Source organism: Chiloscyllium plagiosum, unplaced genomic scaffold, assembly GCF_037043375.1.
Source record: "Chiloscyllium plagiosum isolate Xiang-an unplaced genomic scaffold, Cpla_swu_hap1 HiC_scaffold_13, whole genome shotgun sequence".
In the NCBI taxonomy this organism is placed as follows: domain Eukaryota; kingdom Metazoa; phylum Chordata; class Chondrichthyes; order Orectolobiformes; family Hemiscylliidae; genus Chiloscyllium; species Chiloscyllium plagiosum.
Genome location: NW_028270151.1, coordinates 83903398 through 83926291, shown reverse-complemented (window position 1 = coordinate 83926291; position 22894 = coordinate 83903398). Strand labels below are relative to the sequence as shown.

The 22894-nt window shown below is 41.5% G+C and overlaps 1 protein-coding gene across 1 annotated transcript in view; it reads left to right on the top strand.

The window, feature by feature from the left end:
* Window positions 1-22894, top strand: part of LOC122556268 (single-pass membrane and coiled-coil domain-containing protein 1-like) — a 38136-nt gene that overhangs the window by 12726 nt on the left and 2516 nt on the right. Inside the window, exon 3 of the mRNA XM_043702896.2 lies at window positions 803-952. Coding sequence (XP_043558831.2) covers window positions 803-952 — 150 coding nt within the window. The remainder of the gene's footprint in view (window positions 1-802; window positions 953-22894) is intronic.

Here is a 22894-nt window from a genome sequence, read left to right as displayed (position 1 = left end):
GGCTTCATAAATATATATATTTTGAAGTCAACATAGGAAAATTACATTTGACCTTTATAAAGTGCTGTTTAGACCATATTTGGGTTTTGCATCCAGTTCTGCTCACCATACTTGAGGAAGGATGAGGTGGTCTTTGAGAGGATGCAGAGGTTTACTAGAACTGTTGTAGGCATGGAGGTATTTTAGCTAAAACTTTAGGTTTGGGAAGATGGGTTTGTTCTACTTTGAACAAAAACATTGAGAGAACATTCGGTAGAGGTGTACAAGATTATGATGATTTTCAATAAATTAGAAAAAGAATTTTTTTCTATTAGGTCAATGTATAAGGGCTAAGAGACACATATTTAAGACTTTAGCCAGAGATGCTTGGGATGTGTGAGAATGAACATTTTTGCCCTGTAAGTTAAAACAACCTGGTGTCTTTGCTGCCTGCAGTAAAGTGGATCTAATGAATGATTTCAAAAAAAAATTGAATAGGCACTAGAGGTAAATGATCGAGGAAGTTTACAGGATAGGTCGGGGAATGGTATTGATGGATTTCTCAACAGCAAACCAGTATGGACTTGACAAGCTTAATAACCTCTCTCTGCACAGTACACTTTCAACTGTACTGGTGAAACCCAAAAGGTATGTTCTGCAATAATCAAGAAATGGGCTAGTCTTTATAATCTGGTTTCTGCTGACCCTTTGCCATTCTGGATGGATTAGCATCAATTTATAGCCATAGATTTTTGTTCAGAATATATGACAGAGAATTTTGTGCAGTCTGAAGTCTGCAGATATTTTTGATTCAACTTTTCAGATTGGAGAAGAGGATAGAGGAATTGAAAGCTGAATACCAGAAACTCGATCAGAATGCAAAACAGCTCATTCAGTCATTTGAACCAAACTGTGAACACATTGCAAAGGAAGCTGGAGAAGATGAGCTCTGGTCATCACTCGTGGAAGACAGGTGATATGCAGATACAGGAAACTATGCAAGGATAGTAAACAGGGGGAGGACTGGAAGGTCAAATACATTTGGACTGAACTTGAAATTTAGCTTGGGAGGGTGGGGAGGCTGTGGATGGGAATTGTACTCATCAACTAGGACTTGCATAAGCTTGGAGATTGGCTTTTTATGAAGTAGCTAACAAGTGTAGTTTTATAGCTGAAAGGTTGAGAAATTGCATGAGGTCTCAGGATATCTGGTTTCATTGCAATTGCAAAGAAACAGTGAAGTTTCATAATTGACATGGAAGGTGTAATATCTTCACATGCAGCTGTAGAGGTAACAGTGATTTAGAAAAATAATCACTGCCTGAAACTACAGGAGAAGAGTAGGTCTTTGGTTCTTGAGCCTGATCAGCTAAGTGTTTGATTTTAAGACTTATAAAACTTCCATATCTTATTTCTTTTTTTGTAAATCTATAATAGTAAAGTGAGGGCATTTTTTTTCTTGTTTATACTATGTTCTCTCTCTTATTACGATACTGTGCAAATCCTCCTACTTAATTTAAACCAGCAACACAGAAAAGATTTATCCTGTGCAGTAATTTGTAAAAATTCGAGTGGTCAAGAACTATTTAAAGTAAAAATTAACAACTTTATTTCTTAAAATATAACAGAGAATTATTAGCTAACATCTATTTATAATTCCTTCCTCTAACCTATCTGTTACTTTCCCTTCTATAATACCAGTCTGATAAAACTCCCAATTAAGATTTACAAAACAAGACTTCTTATTTCAATACCAGACAGCTTTTGGTTCTTCTATTTGGATTTTCCTGTGTCTTGTTTTTTTCTTCTTAGGGATTTTACTTCACAGATTACTGATTGAAAAAGGTACATATTAAGAGAGCTATTTTTTCAGGCAGTCTATTTACATGCTGGGGCTTGGCAGTTCTCCTCCCAAATGTTCAATTTTCCCCGGTCTTATACCCCAGAACATCGGATTGTGTCATTGGCCTTTAAGATTGTCAATATACTAAATTCAAACTTGATCGGAATATGGTATTTTTGGTAAAATTTAAACTGATTGGCCAAATTCAAATCTTTTTTTTGTCATTTTCAGGCAACTAGCTACTCCAGTAACTGGAGCACATGTTACATTGTGTCTTACTGAGAACACTTGGTGCTGTCACTGCTAGCTTTTACTCTCTTAAAAGGTATAGTTCACCCACATCTTCATAACACCTGCCCCCAAGAAAAAATTAACCATCATAATGAAAAGATGGCTTCATTTGTTTTCTCTATTTTTTAAACACATTATCCTAACATACAGATAACTTTAATGTAAGTTCACCTTAACTTCTTCCCATATATTTGTGTATATAAAACATTAAATAAAGACAAATCTCTTGTAAAATCTATCAGTTAAATCCGCGATAATGCATCTGCATTACATTCTTCCAGCCCGCAACATGTATGATTTTAAAATTAAAAGTCAGTAACATAAGACTCCAACAAAATAGTATATTCTCATCTTTAAAACATTCTAAGAATCTATGTGGATTGTGGTCAGTGTACACAACCGTCTCCGATACATTGTTCATGACATACGCATTAAAGTGTTGTAAGGCCAGGACCAAACTCAATAGTTCCTTTTCGATTGTGCGGTACTTCCTCTGGTGGCAGTTCAATCCCATCCTCATCTTCCTGTAGGAGTACAGCTCCAACTCCAATGTCACTAGCATCGCTGGCTAGTGTTTTTGTAAAGTTTGGTGTAGCGAAGACTGGTTAATATTGATTTCAAATGGTCGAATGCCTCCTGGCATTGTTCTGTCCACCGACACTTTGTGTTCTTCTTCAGCAAATTAGTTAACGGTACCACTACACTGCTTAAGTTTGGAACAAACTTCCGATAGAATCTGCTGAGTCCTAAGAATTGAAGTACCTCTTTCTTCAAGGTTGGTCATGGAAATTCCTCGATGGCTTTCGTCTTTGTGTTCCATGGGTCGACCTTCCATGACCGATGTTATGTCCCAAGAACGTCACCTCTGCTTTCATGAAGTCTGTTTTATTTAAATTTATCACCAGTTTTGCTTCTTGTAGTCGTTCAAACTCTGCCAACTGTACCATGTGATTTTTCAAGGACTTACTAAAGATCACTCCATCTTCTAAATAGGTTTCACAGTTTGTTAACCCAGCCACAGCTCTGTTCATGAGTATTTGGAATGTGGCAAGTGCGTTCTTCATTCCAAAGGGCATCACTTTAAACTGATATAGCCCATTTGGGGTTACAAACGCAGAAATTTCTTTCGCCGTCTCTGATAAAGGTACCTCCCAGTAACCATGCATTAAGTCCAACTTGGTGATGTAACTGGCTTGTCCGACTTTCACGATACAGTCCTCCAATCTAGGAACTGGATATCAGTCTGATTTTGTAATGGTGTTGACCTTCCAATAATCCACGCAGAATCATTGAGTTCCATCTGGTTTGGGCACTAAGACAATCGGCGAACTCCAATCACTCTGGCTTTGTTCAATGACATCCTCGCATGGCCTCTACCTCCATCTGGACCTGTCTGGCTTTGAAAGGATTAAGCCAATGGGGGTGTTGTTTTATTGGAGCAGTATTCCCTATGTATACTTAATGTACAATAGCATTAGTCCTCCCCATCTGATTCTTACATATGTTCTTGTACTGTAGTAACAAATCTTTCAACTCCATTCTTTGCTACTGAGACAAATAGCTTACTAACCTATCCCAGTCCTCAAAAGACTTCTCCAATTTTTAATCTATTTTGAGGCACCTCAAAATCCATATCATCTGAATTTGATTCCTCACTCTGCAGGGCAGTAACTAGCACCTGTTTCTCCAGTTCTTTCTCTCTAGTGTAGTATGGCTTCAGCATGTTCACATGACATACTTGATACAGTTTTTTCCTATCTGGCATCATTACAAAATAGTTCATCTGACTCAACTTTTTCTCAATTTAGTAGGGACCACTAAACCTGGCTTTGAAGGGATCTTCTATCACTGGTAACAGTATTAACATGTTATCCTCTCGGGAAAATGTCCGAGTGTCAGAGCTTTTATCTGTCACATGCTTCATTCTACATTGTGCCTCTTTAGGTGCTGTTTAGCTCACTCACCTACTCGATTTAGTCTCTCCCTCACCCCCGATACATAATCTAAATGTGAGATCTCTGACTTTGGTCCTGTCAATTTTTCTTCAATTAATTTCAAAGGGCCTCTCATTTCATGACTGAATATTAACTCGAAGGGAGTAAACTGAGTAGATTTGTTTGGGGCATCTCTAATGGCAAACAATACGAATGGGATACCTTTATCCCAATCATTCAGGTAATCCTGACAGTATGCTCTCAACATGATCTTCAAGGTCTGATGCCACCTTTCCAAAGCCCCGCTGGCTTCAGGATGATACACACAGGATTTAAAGTGCTGTATACCTACGCTATCCAAAACCTCCTTGAACAGCCTAGCAGTAAAACTTGACCATTGGTCTGACTGAATCTCTCTGGGTAGCCCATACTATGTGAAGAAAGCTACTAACTCATCTACTACCCTTTTTTGCCTTAATACTCCGTAATGGAACTGCCTCCGAAAATCTGGTGGACACATCCAGTATGGTTAGGCAAAAGTGAGGACTGTAGATGCTGGAGATCAGAGTCAAGATTAGAGTGATACTGGAAAAACACAGCAGGTGTTCCTGCCCAAAACATTGAGTTTCCTGCTCCTCGGATTCTGCCTGACCTGCTGTGTTTTTCCAGCACCACTCCAATCTTGACATTCGTTATGGTTAACAAGTATTGGTTCCCACTTTTAGTTCTTGGGAGAGGACCTACACAATCAATTATAACCCACAGGTTCTTCAAATTGGCAACAAAGGTGCTGGTTTTATTACCGCCTATGGCTTACGTACCATTTGGCATGTATGACACGTATGGCAAAAGTTAACTATATCCTTGTGCATTCCAGGCCAATAAAAATGTTTTTGTACCTTAGCCTGAGCCTTTTGTATCTCTAGGTGACCTCCTATAGGTAGTTCATGTGCTACCCATAACACTTCCTGTCTGTATGCTACCGGCAACACAATCTGGTGCACTTCAGCTCATTTCTCCTCTGCACTGACCTGTCGTGGGATGTTATCCTTCAGATAATAGCCCACTGGAATATTCTTTGCCTCCTTTTCAAAGTACACATCCACATATATATCTTTTATTTTCTTGTCTTGCTGTTGCAAGTCTCTTAGTCTTTTAGGAGTACAGAGGAACTTTTGATTATCCGAACAAGGTGGGCGGGCACTATTTCGTTCGGATAATTGATTAGTCGGTTAATTGACTCAATGCCTCTCCTCTGGAGCTCGGAGTTTTCTGAAGTTTCCTTTTTCCACATTCCGCCTGCCTTGCTCCCTCTCTATCTCAGGGTTTGTTTCTGAGCAGACACACACTTGTGTGGAAGGGACCTGCAGTACTGCTGAATTGGCCATGCTAAATTGCCCATAGTGTTAAGTGCATTAGTCAGAGGGGAAATGGTCTGGATGGGTTGCTCTTCGGAGGGCCTGCATGGAATGGAGGGCCTGTTTCCACACTGTAGGGAATCTAATCTAATCCAAACTCCTCACTTTCTTGGTTTTCCTTGGGTGTCTCCACAACATGGGGTGTCACTCCTATTTTGTATCCTGTCAAATAATTCCCAAAAACAAACTGAATTCCTGGAACTGATACTCTGTCAATCACTCCCACTGTAACTTTGCCAGTCTTGAGTTGGCACTCCAACCTGACCTTACATAGGGGAACGCTAAATTTCTGTCCATCTATCCCACAAATTACCACACTCTTGGGTAACACATCAGAAAGAGTGCATACTCGCTCATCCCTTACTATCAGCGACTGATTAGATCCTGTATCTCTCAAAATGATAACTTCTTGTCCTACTCCACCGTTCTTTCTGAGTAAACTTTACCCACAGAGACAAATTCTTTGTAGAGATCAGGTACTAACTCCATACCCTGCCCCTGCCTAGACTGTGCACTCTCCTGCAGCTCCTCGGCTCTTCTTGGGGTCTCCTCTACTACCTTCACCAATGCTACTGGCTTAGCTTCTTTTACCTCATCTTTTCCCACAGCACCTTTCTTTAACAACTAGCACTGTGACTTTACCTGTCCCACCTTCTAGCAGTGAAAATACCTTTGCTCAGTGCCCTTCTGAAACCACCGGTACTGTAATTCTGTGTCCCACTCCACTACAGTGAAAACACCTGAAGCCTTTCACCTCCTGTCCACCCTCTTGGGCTTCTTGAACCTGCGGTAAAATCTTACCGGTGCTCTCTACTCTTGGTTTAGTAGTGTAGGATCTCGCTTCTCCCAAGTTCTATCCCTCACTGGACGAAATTCTGGCCGGAAGCTTGTCTTATGCACCAACATGTACTCACCTGCTAATTCTGATGCCCTTCTCACTCCCTCAACTTTCTGTTCCTCCACATGAATTCTTATCATCTCTGGAAGTGAGTTTTTAAACTCCTCCAGCAGAATAATCTCTCTTAGAGCCTTAAATGCCCTGTCTATTTTCAAAACACTCACCCATCGATCAAAATAACTATGTTTAATTCTTTTGAGCTCAACGTAAGTCTGACCTGGCTCCTTCTTTGTGTTTCTGAAGTGCTGTCTGTATGCCTCTGGTACCAATTCATAAGCCCTTAAAATAGCCTGTTTAACCTCTTCGTAATGTCTTGACACCTGATCTGATGGTGCAGCAAATATCTCACTAGCTCTGCCGACCAGTTTAGTCTGAACCAGCATTAGCCATAAATCCTCAGACCATTCCATCTGCCTAGCCAATTTTCGAATGAAATAAGGAAAGCTTCAACATCTTTCTCATCAGAGTTTTGACGTATTTATATCTATCACCACCTTCTCTTTATTTAAAAATATATTTTTATTGGAAGAAGTAGATTTTTAAATATTACAACAAATACAAAACAATGCAATTCAAGTCAGCACAAAAAAAAACACAAGTTAAAATAACCCAATCCACCCTCATGTACGAATGTATAAATATATATAGAAAAATATATAATAGAGAAAAAACCTAACCAACTATTTAACTAAATAAATAACAACCAACAACAAACTAATAAATAGTAGTAACTCAACTCAGCCAAACATGACACTCATACTTTCACAGTTCCTCCTCCCTGGATATTGGACTCGCAAAACACAACCGTTATGGCTATATAAAAGCCCTTATTAGTGTGGCAGATAAATCTGTGTCCAGGTATTCCAAAAAGGACTGCCACATCTTTAAAAATCCTGGTGCACTATACTTGTGAAAAAATCCAAGGGAATATGCTCCATAACAATCTTCCACCAACCCAACAAGCCCGGGGGATTTTTGGATACCCAACCTAGCAAGATATTCTTCCTTGTGCAAAAAGTGAGGATATTGTAAAGTTTTTTCTTATGCGCATCTGCAGGGAGCACACTGGGCAGGCCCAGAAGAAGAGAGATTGAGTCCTTCTCCACCCTTACACCCAAAATTCTCTCCATTGCATCCACCATAGCACTCCAATAGGTTTGAAGCCTACCACAAGACCACAGACAATGGGTAAGAGTGCCCGTACAGACCTTGCACTTGAGTTATAGAGATGTACAGCACAGAAACAGACCTTTCTTTCCAACCTGTCCATACTGACCAGATATCCCAACCCAACCGAGTCCCACCTGCCAGCACCCGGCCCATATCCCTCCAAACTCTTCCCATTCATATACCCATCCAGATGCCTTTTAAATGTTGCAATTGTACCATCCTCCACTATTTCCTGTGGCAGCTCATTCCATACACATACCACCCTCTGAGTGAAAAAGTTGTCCCTTAGGTCTCTTTTATATCTTTCCCCTCTCATCATAAACCTATGCTCTCTAGTTCTGTACTCCCTCAGCCCAGGGAAAAGACTTTGTCTATTTATCCTATCCATGCCTCTCATGATTTTATAAACCTCTATAAAGTCACCCCTCTGCCTCCGATAGCCCCAGCCTATTCAATCTCTCCCTATAGCTCAAATCCTCCAAGCTTGGCAACATCATTGAAAGTCTTTTCTGATCTCTTTCAGGCTTCACAACATCTTTCCGATAGGCAGGAGACCAGAAGTGCATGCAATATTCCAACAGTGGCCTAACCAATGCCCGGTACAGCTGCAACATGACCTCCCAACTCCTATACTCAATACTCTGACCAATAAAGGAAAGCATAGCAAACACCTTCTTCACTATCCTATCTTCCTACGGCTCTACTTTCAAGGAGCTATGACCCTGCACTCCAAAGTCTCTTAGAATCATAGAGATGTACAGCATGGAAACAGACCCTTTGGTCCAACCCGTCCATGTCGACCAGATATCCCAACCCAATCTAGTCCCACCTGCCAGCACCCGGCCCATATCCCTCTAAACCCGTCCTATTCATATACCCATCCAAATGCCTCTTAAATGTTGCAATTGTATCAGCCTCCACCACTTCCTCTGGCAGCTCATTCCATACCCATACCATCCTCTGTGTGAAAGAGTTGCCCCTTAGGTCTCTTTTATATCTTTCCCCTCTCACCCTAAACCTATGCCCTCTAGTTATGGACTCCCCGACCCCAGGGAAAAGACTTTGCCTATTTACCCGATCCATGCCCCTCATAATTTTGTAAACCTCCACAAGGTCACCCCTCAGCCTCTGATGCTCCAGGGAAAATAGACCCCGCCTGTTCAGCCTCTCCCTTTAGCTCAGATCCTCCAACTCTGGCAACGTCCCTGTAAATCTTTTCTGAACCCTTTCAATTCTAGATAATCCAAGATGGAGGACGGAAAAATTTTCTGGCTGTAACAGCTGCCCCTTTTTTGAGGTATTTTAGATGCTGGAGGTGATTTCCTCAAATTCCAGGAGCAGCAATTACTGTTTTATATGCTGTTGCATTGTTTTGGAAATTTGGAAAAAAAAGTCAAAACAACAGCAGTTTTAAAAGGGAGAACAGACAAAGGAAGCACATGGTGAGGACAGTGCAGGAGAAAGAGAGAGAGAGAGAGAGAGAGAGATAACCTGCACAGTTACTTCTTTTGCTGTTTTGAGTTCATGTACCGCTGGACATCGGAGTGCATCAGGGAAAATGAACAAACAGTGAAATTCACAACTAATCTTGAAGGAACCTGTTTGGGGCAAAGGGGCAAAGTTCATAGCACAGAATCAGATAAGCTAATTGTTGTTTTAAGTGTGTCCAACAGCAGTAGTGATTAGAGTGGGTTCTTTCTTGATTATAGGTTTTTGGAGATATGTCTCTTGATTAAACTTAAAATATAAGCCATAACTATTAATTTAACCTGAGGCAGTGTTTTGTAGAGGAATAAGACCGTGTTATTTTCTGGATTGGTAGATTATGAAGGAGCAAGAATGGCCTTTAGTACAGTGATATGTGCTTCTTGTCAGATGTGGGAGTTTAAAGAGAGTTTAAGGGTTACTGCGGATTATATCTGCCATAAATGCTGTTGGATGCGAATCTTATCAGATTGAATGGATCAGTTGGAGACACAGTTAGAAGTAATGAGGAATTTGCAACAGCAACAGTATGTGATGGATGGCAGTTATAGGAAGGGGGGAAAGTCTCAGATACAGTCCAATAGATGCGTTAACTCCAGGAAAAGTAAGAGAGGTAGGCACCTCGTGCGTTAACTCCAGGAAAAGTAAGAGAGGTAGGCACCTCGTGCAGGAGTCTTTTGTGGATATACCCATTTCAAACAGGCTGGATTCCCAGGGGAACGTAGCACGAACAGCCAAGTTTCTGGTATTGAGACTGGCTCTAATGTACGTCGGCTTCCAAGAGATCAATTGTGTTCAGGGATTCTGTAGTCCAAGGTACAGACAGATGTCTCTTTGTACAGCAACACTCCCTAGGACCTTACCATTGTGTGTATAAGTCCTGCTAAGATTTGCTTTCCTAAAATGCAGCACCCCACATTTATCTAAATTAAACTCCATATGCCACTTCTCAGCCCATTGGCCCATCTGATCAAGATTCCGTTGTAATCTGAGGTAATCTTCTTCGCTGTCCACTACACTCCAATTTTGGTGTAATCAGCAAACTTACTAACTATACCTCTTATGCTCACATTTATATAAATGACGAAAAGTAGTGGACCCAGCACCGATCCTTGTGGCACTCTACTGGTCACAGGCCTCCAGTCTGAAAAACAACCCTCCACAACCTCTTTTACCTTTGAGCCAGTTCTGTATCCAAATGGTGAGTTCTCCCTGTTTTCCATGAGATCTAACCTTGCTCACCAGTCTCCCATGAGGAACCTTGTCGAACACCTTATTGAACTCCATGTAGATTACATCTACCACTCTGCCCTCATCAATCCTCTTTGTTATTTCTTCAAAAAACTCAATCAAGTTTGTGAGACATGATTTCCCACACACAAAGCCATGTTTACTAACCCTAATCAGTCCTTGCCTGTCCAAATACATGTAAATCCTGTCCCTCAGGATTCCCTCCAACAACTTTCCCACCACCGACATCAGGCTCACTGATCTATAGTTCCCTGGCTTGTCCTTACCACCTTTCTTAAACAGTAGCACATTAGCCAACCTCCAGTCTTCCGACAATTCACCTGTGACTATCAATGATAAAAATATCTCAGTAAGACGCCCAGCAATCACTTCCCTAACTTCCCACAGAGTTCGAGGGTACACCTGATCAGGTCCTCGGGATTTGTCCACTTTGATGTGTTTCAAGATATCCAGCGCTTCCTCCTCTGTAATATGGACATTTTTAAGATGTCACCATTTATTTCCTTACATTCTATATCTTCCATGTCCTTCTCCACAGTAAACACTGATGCAAAATACTCGTTTAGTATCTGCCCCATCTCCTGCGGCTCCACACAAAGGCCGTCTTGCTGATCTTTGAGGGGCCCTATTCTCTCCCTAGTTACCCTTTTGTCCTTAATATATTTGTAAAAACCGTCTAGATTCTCCTTAACTCTATTTGCCAAAGCTTTTTTTGCCCTCCTGATTTCTCTCTTAAGTATACTCCTACTGCTTTTATACTCTTCTAATGATTCACTTGATCTATCCTGTCTATACCTGACATATGCTTCCTTCTTTTTCTTAACCAAGCCCTCAATTTCTTTAGTCATCCAGCATTCCCTATATCTACCAGTCTTTCCTTTCACCCTAACAGGAATTATACTGTATCTGGACTGACGTTATCTCATTTCTGATGGTTTCCCATTTTCCAGCTGTCCCTTTACCTGCGAACAATCAGCTTTTGAAAGTTCTTGCCTAATACTGTCAAAATTGGCCTTCCTCCATTTTAGAATTTCAACTTTTAGATCTGGTCTATCCTTTTCCATCACTATTTTAAAACTAATAAGATGATGGTTGCTGGCCCCAAAGTGTTCCCCCACTGACACCTCAGTCACCTTCCCTGCCTTATTTCCCAAGTGTAGGTCAAGTTTTGCACCTTCTCTAGTAGGTACATCCACATACTGAATCAGAAAACTTTCTTGTACACACTTAACAAATTCCTCTTCATCTAAACCCTCAACACTATGGCAGTCCCAGTCTATGTTTGGAAAGTTAAAATCCCCGACCATAACCACCCTATTATTCTTACAGATAACTGAGATCACCTTACAAATTTGTTTCTCAATTTCCCTCTGACTATTAGGGGTTCTATAATACAATCCCAATAAGATGATCATCCCTTTCTTATTTCTCAGTTCCACCCAAATAACTTCCCTGGATGTATTTCCGGGAATATCCTCCCAGAGTACAGCTGTAATGCTATCCCTTATCAAAAACACCACTCCCCCTCCTCTTTTGCCTCCCTTTCTATTCTTCTTATAGCATTTGTATCCAGTCCTGTCCATCCCTGAGCCACATTTCTGTAATTGTTATGATATCCCAGTCCCGTGTTCGTAACCATGCCCTGAGTTTATCTGCCTTCCCTATTTGGCCTGTTGCATTGAAATAAATGCAGTCCTACCTTGTTCTCTGCTTTGTCCCTGCCTGCCCTGACTGTTTGACTCGCCTTTGTTCTCAACTGTACCAGTCTCAAATTGACCTCTTTCCTCACTACCTCCCTTGGTCCCACCCCCCCCACCTTACTAGTTTAAATCCTCCCGATCACTCTAGCAAATCTCCCTGCCAGTATATTAGTCCCTTTCCAATTTAGGTGCAATCCGAAGATACCCCAGTTGAAATTTTGACAAACACTCCGGAGGCAAATAGACCCTGTGGAGAATCTTCAACTGTAAAGCATAGGTCCTATTGCAAATTGATATCTTGCTTGCGTTTTCCCAAATATCTTCCCATAACTCTGAGGAGACTTCAACACCTAGCTCTCTCTCCCACACCTTGTAGAGTCAATCAAACTTCTGAGGGGGCACCCCCCAATTGGTGATATAAAGTGCTAACGGAAAGTGTAGTGAGCACCCTCCTCTTTGTCAGATTTAAAATCAAAAGTGTGGTCTTTTTTTGAATAAAATCCCTAACTTGAAAAAAAATGAAAGAGGTGCCTGTTAGATAGCTTTTATTTCCATGCTAACTGATCGAAGGACATCATTGTGTCTCCCTCAAATAAATCGCCCATGCAAGACACACCCCGAGCTGCCGAATATTTGAATCCTGAATCTATCATCCCCAGTTGAAAATTCGGCATACCCACTATAGGTGTAGAAGAAGATGTCTTGCCAATATTGCCTTCCCTCTGCCGAATTGCCCTCCATGCTTTTACAGTATTGATAACTATTGGGTTATGGCAATATTCCCTAACTGTCCTCATTTTGTCCAGAAGCAGTAAGCTAGTATGGGGGCACCTTGCCTGGGTGGCTCTGATATCTAACTATATTGAAAGAGGTTCCCCACAGGCCAATTACTCATATTGGATAAAAGCGAGCTTAGTTGGTAGCTCTTAATGTCTGGAAGATCCACTCTCCCCAATCTGTGAGGCAGTTGCAGTTTAGCTAATTTAATGAGGGGTCGCTTCCAATGCCAAATAAAGGAGCTGAACCAGCTGTTTAGTCGCCTGAATATTTGCTTATTGAAAATCAGGGGCAGCATCCGTATAGGGTATAGCAAACGGGGGAGAATATTCATCTTAATACGTGCTATCTGACCCATCCACGAGACCGGAAGCACCTCCCATCTTTGAAGATCTTGTTTGATTTTGTCAAATAATTGAACAAAATTGGCTTTGAACAACCGATCCAGAGCTGAAGTAATGAATATGCCCAAATACACAAACCCCCACTGTGACTACTTAAATGGGAATCAATATTTGCCCTCAAGACTTAGCACCTTTGTAAGACCACCCATAGGCTTAGCCTCTGATTTTGCAAGATTAATCTTGTACCCTGTAAAAGCGCCAAACGAGCAGATGCATTGGATCAGGTGAGGTACTGAAACTGCTGGATTTGACCAAAAAATTAGGACATCGTCTGCATACAACGAAATCGTATGTAATTTTGACCTCACTTCTGGAGCTGATATATTGGGATCCCCCAGAATGGCCTCTGTCAATGGTTCAATCACCAACGTAAAATGCATTGGTGAAAGGGGACAGCCCTGCCGGCTGCCCCGAAAAATATTAAAATTGGTAATGACCGCTGCGAGAGGGCCACCGTGGAGAACCTTTACCCATTTTATGAAGGCTTCATCCAAACCAAACTGCTCCAGAGTATAGAAATGGTATGGCCACTCAATTCGGTCAAATGCCTTCTCTACATCTAGAGAAATCACCAATCCCTGTATTGACTGTTGTTGGCATGCTTGAATTACATTAAGCAGCCTCCTAACATTATTGGAGGATCTGCGACCCTTTATGAAGCCCGTCTGATCCTCTTTAATAATAGAGGGTAACACAGTCTCTGGGGGGAGGGGAAATGAGGAAGCTGAAGAAATCTACATTCATTCCGTGTGGTTGGAGGGTTCCTAGGCGGAAGATGAGGTGCTCTTCCTCCAGGCATCGTGTGGCCAGGGTCTGGCAATGGAGGAGGCCAAGGACCTGCATGTCCTTGGCGAAGTGGGAGGGGGAGTTAAAGTGTTCAGCCACGGGACATTTGGGTTGGTTGGTGCGGGTGTCCCAGAGGTGTTCCCTGAAACATTCCGCAAGTAGACGGCCTGTCTCCCCAATGTAGAGGAGACCACATCGGGTGCAGCGGATGCAGTAAATGATGTGTGTGGAGGTGCAGGTGAATTTGTGGCGGTTATGGAAGGATCCATTGGAGCCTTGGAGGGAAGTGGGGAGGGGGAGGTGTGGGTGCAAGTTTTGCACTTCTTGCGGTTGCAGGGGAAGGTGCCGGGAGTGGAGGTTGGGTTAGTGGGGGGTGAGGACCTGACGAGGGAGTTGCAGAGGGAGTGGTCTCTCCGGAACATTGATAGGGATGGGGAGGGAAATATATCCCTGGTGGTGGGGTCTGTTTGGAGAAGGCGGAAATGGCGGTGTTCTCACTTTCATCTAGCCATCCCAACCATTTTCCCTCCTCCTAGCTAGAGCCACACTGCAAACACAAGCAGAAAAGAAAGTAAATACACCACAAAATAGCAATTTGAATAAAGAAATTATTTTTAAAGAAAAAAGGGGTAAATACCCCCCCCACCCCTTGATATAACTTAACTTAGAAATTGAAAGTCCACATTTCAACCGCTGCCAAACACAGTTTCAACCAAATTATTACCAATAGAAAGAAAAGGAAAGAAAGCTCTAAGTGGACTTTCTCTGTTTTCTTTTTTTAAAAAAGACATACCCAAACAACACTACTATTTGCACATACAAAACTGTTCAGATTAGGTTAATTTGTCCACAAAGTCTCTTGCCTTCTCCAATGTGTCAAAGAGATGTGCAAATCCATCTATGGTTTACCGAAGTACTGCCGGATACCTCAGTGAGTACTGAATCCCAAGCTCCCTCAATCTTCTCTTGACACCGTCGTAAGATTTACTTTTCTGGATCACTGCTGCTGAGAAGTCCTGGAAGAACATGATTTTAGAGCCCTCGTAAATTAGGGCCTTCGGATCCTTTCCCTTGATTCTAGGAGCTTCCAGACTTCTCTCCTTATCTCTGTATGATGAAACCGCACCAGGAGAGGATGAGGACGTTGACCCAGACCTGATCTCCATGCTGTGATCTGGTGTGCCCTCTAGATCTTCAAACCTCTCATGCCAGCCTCCAAGTTAAGGAATTTTGGCAACCAGTCCTCAATAAATTCCGCAGGCCGTTCACCTTCCTTACCCTCAGGTAGACTGACGATCAGAATATTTTTTCTCCTGCCCCTGTGCTCAAGATCATCCACTTGGTCACACAAACTACGGACCTGAGTCTCCAAGGCTTGGATCCTATCCTTGGAGGAACTGGCATCAGCTTCCACCACTGTGACTCTGTGTTCAACCTCATCCGTCCTCTTTTCCAGGTCCCCCAGCTGCTGTTCATGCTTCTGCAGCATGGAAGAGATCGGGGCCAGCTTCTCCTCTATCTGCTTACCTAGCATCTCGCAACATTTCGCGAGCTCGCTCACCAGGGCCTGGTAGGTAATTGACTCCGAGGAACCTGCAGACTGGGCTGCGGACTTGGCCTTGGATGCTCCTCCTCCCTTCTTTGGCATTTCTGGATGGCAGAAGCGCAGGTAAGTCAATTTATCACCGTTTCCTGGGACTCCACAACCTTTCTACAGTCCCAGGACATCACGATGATCTGGGTTGGGTGAGTTAAAAATTCATCCTGCTCTTGCTGTGGTGTGGAGCTCTGCAATGCAATCCTCCTAGATTGCTGCCATCTTGAATCCCCCACTGCCTTTTCCTTTAATCTCCATCCTGTTAACTTGACTTTGCTGACTAAATCGCAACTTCTCAAGTTCAAATTCTCTCTCTCTTTCTCTCCCTTTCTTCTCTCTCTCTTTGCTTAGCTAAGAACCTTGTCTCTCTCTTTTTTCTCTCTCTCTCTTCTCTCTCTCTTTCCTTTTCTCTCTCCCTCTCTCTTTTTGTTTATTTTCTAACTCCATTTTCCTCAACTGTAATTTAAGTTTCTCTCCCTCTACTGCACTTGTCTGTTTCTCTGACACACCTAAATGTTTGAGTAACCCATGTACAATTTCAGTTTTACTTTTGTCCTTGGTTAAACCCACTTCTAACTTATTTGCTAATTCTAAATATATGGCCTTTTTCTTTTCTTCTAAACTTTCTTGGCAAATTTGAGAATCATTTTCAAATCCAGAACCTCTTTAGCAATTTTAAGAGCCATTTCTCTCACCGCCATTTCTCTCACTTTAATTTAATCAATCACAAGTCACTGAAAGCAAATAAATTGTCCAACCTATGTTTTATTTAAAGATCTTGGACACTAACCTGCTGGGATTTTTCGTACCCCTAAATCGATTCAAATCGTCTAAACCAGTTGAAATCCTGATGATGAGCCCCCAAATTGTTACATCATGGGGTAAATCCTCCTGCTTAATTTAAACCAGAAATAATTTATCCTGTGCAGTAATCTGTGAAAATTCGAGAGGCCAAGAACGAGTTAAAGTAAAAGTAACAACTTTACTTCTTAAAGTATAACAGAGAATAATTAACTAACAACTATTTACAACTCCTTCCACTAACCTATCTTTTACTTTCCCTTCTATAATACTAGTCTGATAAAACCCTCAATTAAGATTGACCAAAATTCAACTTTTCAAAAACACAGCCAGATGTGGAATCTTCTTTTCTTCTTCTCAGGGCTTTCTGTTTCACAGAGGTATTGCAGATGTTAGAGGTATTGCAGATGTTGTTAGCGTGGCAGTTCTCCTCCCAACTGTTCAATTTTCCCCAGTCTTGTACCCCCCCCCCCCGACCATCGGATTGTGTCATTGGCTTTTAAGATTGTCAATATACTAAATTCAAACTTGATTGGAGTTTTGTATTTTTCAGGGTACAATTTAAACTAATTGGCCTAATTCAAATCTGTTTTGTTGTTTCCAGGCAACCCAGCGAATCTAACTTTTGACTGAGTGTTACATTGTTATCTTATTTGGAACACTTGGTGCTGTCAGGTAGTTCTGCTCACTTTTAACTCTCTTAAAGGTACAATACACCCACATCTTCATAACAAATGACTTGGAATAATACAGTAACTTTTACTAATTAACTGTTCCAATGTAGTAACATCTTACAAACACACCCTTGATAAAAGACAAATTCAGAAAACAAATGGTCTCATATGGAACTCTGTAGCAGGCAGAGGATCACCAGCTTTTGGCTATAACCAAGTGAGGGGAAAAATAGCTTTAATTTCTTCAAGAAGCCAACAGCAACTGCTGAAATCTAAAGATCCAGGTTCTGTGGGAGTTTGGCCATACTGTGGGAGTTTGGACTGCACTGGGTCTTGAACATGTAATTTTTTATTGATGCTTTCATTTTCTATTTTTCTTTATGTCCTAACATAGGAATTTCATATGCTTCTCACAATATTTCTTTACGCTATCTGGGGTGTACCACTGTTTGTCAAACAACTGTCCACTTTTCATCTACAGATCTGAGAGGATATCTTTACTTCCTCATCAGTTTGTAACTGAATAACACTCTGTAACTCCTTCAGTTCAGACTGAGTTATCAAAGATAATTTACTCTAGACCTGTTTCTTGAGCCTCAACTGAAGACATTCTAAACACCTCTTCTAAGTTATCCTCATTCTTAAATAGTTTCAGCTAGCAGAATATCTGATTGTGATTTCACTCTGGCCTCTGCTAATGGACTTTGTTTAGTTATTACTTTGATCACAATACCCCAAACCTATTCTTGTTCCATCTTTTTAGCCTCAACTGGACTTTTCATGATTATGTACAAAGCTATAACTTTTAATTCTGCCTAATCATCCCCCAGAAGTAAATTAACTCCATCCACAGATAATTTCCTAACTACCCTGACTTCCACTAGTGCAGATAACAAGCCACATTTAGCTGGGAAATACTCTCCAATCATCCCATTGTCCAACACTTTGGCTTTTGCTGAATTCTCTGGAGTGAATACTGAATCCTTCTCCAGCAAGTGTTGAGTAGGCCCTATATCTCTTAATACAGTTATGATCTTGGATACTTCCTTGAAGTAAAAGGGATCATCTTCCCTTTAGATAAAAACCCTTCCTTAGCTCTCAGCTACTCTGCATACTTCAGCACTCACAGCAGCATCTACTTACAGTCTTTTGGTTGAGGTTAAAGTGACAATCTGATTCATGGCATTTACCTTTTGAGTTTCCTTTTCAGATCAATTCTTATAAGCTTCAGTAGGTCATATGGGCTCCCCTCAACTTCCAGCCTTCTGAGTGAATGTGTCCCACATTGTCACAATGAAAGTACCATTTGTCTCATTTTTAATTTCATCAACCATGAGTCACCAAAATTAAACAACTTGTCTCACCCATGTTTTAGGTTTTTAAATCTGCTGGCATTTTTCATACCTCCAAATCTATTCAAATGTGTCTAAACCAGTTCAAATCACGGATCCAAGCCCCAAACTGTTACGACATGGGGTAAACTCTCTTGCTTAATTTAAAACCATCAACACAGACAAGATTTATCCCATGCAGTAATCTGTAAATATTTGAGTAGCCAAGATCTATTTAAAGTAAACATTAACAACTTTATTTCTTAAAGTATAACAGAGAATAATTAACTAACAACTATTTACAATTCCTTACTATAACCTATCTGTTACCTTCCCTCCTATAATACGCTCCGATAAAACTCCCAATTAAGAATTACAAAACAAGACTTCTTATCTCAAAACCAGAAAGCTTTTGGTTCTTCTATTCGGATGTTCCTGTGTCTTGTTTTCTTCTTCTTAGGGATTCTGCTTCATAGGTTACTAATCGAAAAAGGTACCTATTAAAAGAGCTGTTTTTTCAGGCAGTCTGTTTACATGCTGGGGCTTGGCAGTTCTCCTCCCAACTGTTCAATTTTCCCCGGTCTTATACCCCAGAGCATCAGATGGTGTCATTGGCTTTTAAGATTGTCAATATACTCAATTCAAACTTGATTGGAATTTGGTATTTTTTGGGGTATAATTTAAACTGATTGGCCAAATTCGAATTTGTTTTGTTGTCGTTTCCAGGCAACCAGCTACTCCAGTAGCTGGAGCACATGTTACATTGTGTCTTATTGAGAACACTTGGTGCTGTCACTGCTAGCTTTTAACTCTCTTAAAAGGTAAAGTTCACCCACATCTTCATAACATTCTTGACTGACTTTTAATATTAAGGATCAGTATTAAGTTATCACCAGAGAACTGTATTTGATCAGCAAAACTATGCTAATGCTGCATTTTTGAACAAAGTGTGTGTGTCTTTGTTTTTAGGCAATTTCTGGGTGTATAGATTGCTAAAGAGGTAGAAGTGACTTTTGATAGGTTGATGTGCTCTAACTGTCAACTGTGGAAGATTGGGAGAACTCAAATGTTCCTGGAGACTATGTCTGCGGGAAGTGTGGTTGGTTGCGAAGTCTATCAGACTCCATGGATCAGTCGGAGTAGCAGTTACAGGCATTGATGAGTTTACAAGAGCAAGGGGCTATGATATGGCAGTTTCAGCAAGGTAGAAAACCACAGATGGTTGGCTGCTAGGAATGGTAGGACAGGTAGCCAGCTATGGCAGGGCTCTCCTCTGGCTATCCCCATCTCAAACAGGTATGCCATTTAGATACTGTAGGGATGGCCTTGCAGGGTAGTGTAGCACTGACAGGTATGGGGAAAAGTAGGTATGGGGGACAAGTTAAATAGTCAAGGCAAAAATAGCGCCTGGCGGAGAATGAGGTCGGACTGTCAAATTAAACTGCATTTACCTCAATGCAAGAGGCCTGACTAGTAAGGCAGGTTAAATTAAGGCATAGTTGGGAACATGGGATTGGGATATCATAGCTATTATTGAAACATGGCTCAGGGATTGACAGGACTGGCAGTTTAATGCTCCAGGATATATATGCTGTAGGAAGGACAGAAAGGGAGGCGAGAGAGTGGGGAGTGGTATTTTTGGTTCGGGATAATATTACAATTGTACCTGGGAGGATATTCCTGGGAGATCATCCAGTGAAGTTATATGGGTGGAACTGAGAAATAAAAAAGTGATGAATTCCTTGTTGGGATTGTATTATAACTCACCTCCCTGACATGCCACCAGCACCCCCCCCCCCCCCCCCATTAGTCTGTGAGAAATTGAGAAGCAAACATATAAGGAGATATCAAATATCTGTAAGAATAATTGGGTTGTAATGGTAGGAGATTTTAACTTTACAAACAAAGACTGGGATCATCACAATGTTAATGGCATGGATGGGGAGGAATATGTTAAGTGTGTACAAAAAAACTTTTGTATTCAATATGTGAATGTATGTACTAGGGAAGGAGCAATGTTGGAAAATAAAGCAGGTCAAGTGACTGAGGTCACTTTGGGGCAAGTGAATACAATTCTATTAGTCTTAAAATAGTTATGGAAAAGGATAGAACAGATCAAAAATTTAAAGTTCTAAATTGAAGTAAGATCAGTTTTGACTGTATTAGACAGAACTTTTGAACGTTGGTTGGGAGAGGCTATTTGCAGGTAAAGGGATGGTTTGGAAGTGGGAGGCCTTTAAAAATGGGATAATGAGAGTTCAGAGACAGTATATTCCTGTTAGTGTGAAGAGAAAGTCTGGTAGGTGCAGGGAATGCTAGATGACTGGAGAAAACGAGGCTTTGGTCAAGAAAAAGTTGGCATATAACATGTATAGACATCTGGGATCATGTGAGTACTTAGAGAAGTACAAGGGCAATATGAGTATATTTAAGAGGGAAGTTGGGGGGGGGGGGGGAAGGGGACATGAGATAGCTTTGGCAAATAGAATTAATCAGAATCAAAAGAGATTCAATAAGGACATTAAGGGCAAAAGAATAACTCGGGAGAGAGTAGGGCCCCTTGAAGATCAAGGTGGCCTTTTGTATGGAATCATAGGAGGATGGTGCGATACTAAATGAATATTCTGCATCAGTATTAACTGTGGAGGACATGGTACTTGGGGAAATAATTAATAATGTCTTGAAAAGAGTTCATATCACAGAAGAGCAGGTGCTGGAGGTCTTAAAACATATAAAGGTAGATGAATCTCCAGGACATGGTCAGGTGTACCCGAGAACTCTGTGGGAAGCTAGGGAAGTGATTGCTGAACCTCTTGCTGAGATATCTGTATCATCGATAGTCACAGTTGAGGTGTCAGAAGACTGGAAGATGGCTAATGTGATACCATTATTTAAGAAAGGTGGTAAAGACAAGCCAGTGAACTATAAACCAGTGAGCCTGACGGTCGTGGGCAAGTTGTTGGAGGGAATCCTGAGGGACAGGATTTACATGTAATTGGAAAGGCAAGGACTGATTAGGGATAGTCAACATGGCTTTGTGTGTGGGAAATAATGTCTCATGAACTTGATTGAGTTTTTTGAAGAAGTAACAAAGAGGATTGATGAGGGCAGAACGGTGGACATGATCTGTATGGACTTCAGTAAGGCATTTGACAAGGTTCCTCATGGGAGACTGGTTAGCAAGGTTAGCATGGAACACAGGGAGAACTAGCCATTTGGATACAGAACTGGATCGATGGTAGAAGAGAGAGGGTGGTGATGGAGGGTTGTTTTTCAGATTGGAGACCTGTGACCAGTGGAGTGCCACAAGGATTGGTGCTGGGTCCTCTACTTTTTGTCATTTATGTAAATGATTCGGATATGAGCATAGGAAGTATCATAAGTTTGCAGATGTCACCAAAATTGGAGGTATAGCAGACAGCGAAGAAGGTTACCTCAGATTACAATGGAATCTTGATCAGATGGGCCAAAGGGCTGAGGTGTGGCAGATGAAGTTTAATTTAGATAAATGCATTTTGGGAAAGCAAATCTTAGCAGGACTTATACACTTAATCGTAAGGTCCTAGGGAGTATTGATGAACAAAGAGACATTGGAGAGCAAGTTCACAGTTCCTTGAAAGTAGAGTTGCAGGTAGATAGGATATTGAAGAAGGCATTTGGTATGCATTCCTTTATTGGTCAGAGTATTGAGCATAGGATTTGGGAGATCATATTGCAGTTGCGGTTGATGAGACCACTTTTGAAATGTTGCGTGCAATTCTGGAAGGATGTTGTGAAACTTGAAAGGGTTCAGAAAAGATTTATAAGGATGTTGCCAGAGTTGGAGGATTTGAGCTATACGGAGAGGATGAATAGGCTCGGGCTGTTTTCCCTGGAGTGTCGAAGGCTGAGGGGTGACCTCATAGAGGTTTACAAAATCATGAGGGGCATGGATAGGATAAATAGACAAAGTCTTTTCCCTGGGCTGTGGGAGTACAGAACTAGAGGGCATAGGTTTCCAGTGAAAGGGGAAAGATTTAAAAGGGACCTGGGGGGCAATGTTTTCACACAGAGAGTGGTACGTGTATGGAATGCGCTACCAGAGGAAGTGGTGAAGGCTGGTACAATTACAACATTTAAAAGGCATCTGGATGGGTATATGAGAAGGAAGGGTTGAGAGGTATATGGGCCCAGTGCTGGCAAATGGGACTAGATTAGGTTGGAATAGCTGGTCAGCATATAAGAGATGGACCAAAGGGTCTGTTTCCATGCTGTACATGTCTATGACTCTATGACATGCAGGTCCTGGGCCTCCTCCATCGCCACTCCCGAACCACTTGACACCTGGAAGAAGAAGACCTCATCTTCTGCCTCGGGACTCTCCAACTCCACGGCATCAATGTAGATTTCACCAGATTCCTTATTTCCCCACCCCCTACCTTATCCCAGTTGCAACCTTCTAACTTGGCACTGTCCTCATGACCTACCCTACCTGTCCATCTTCCTTCTCAATGATCCTCTCCACTCTCCTCTCTGACCTATCACCATTACCCCCACCTCCATCTACCTATTGCAT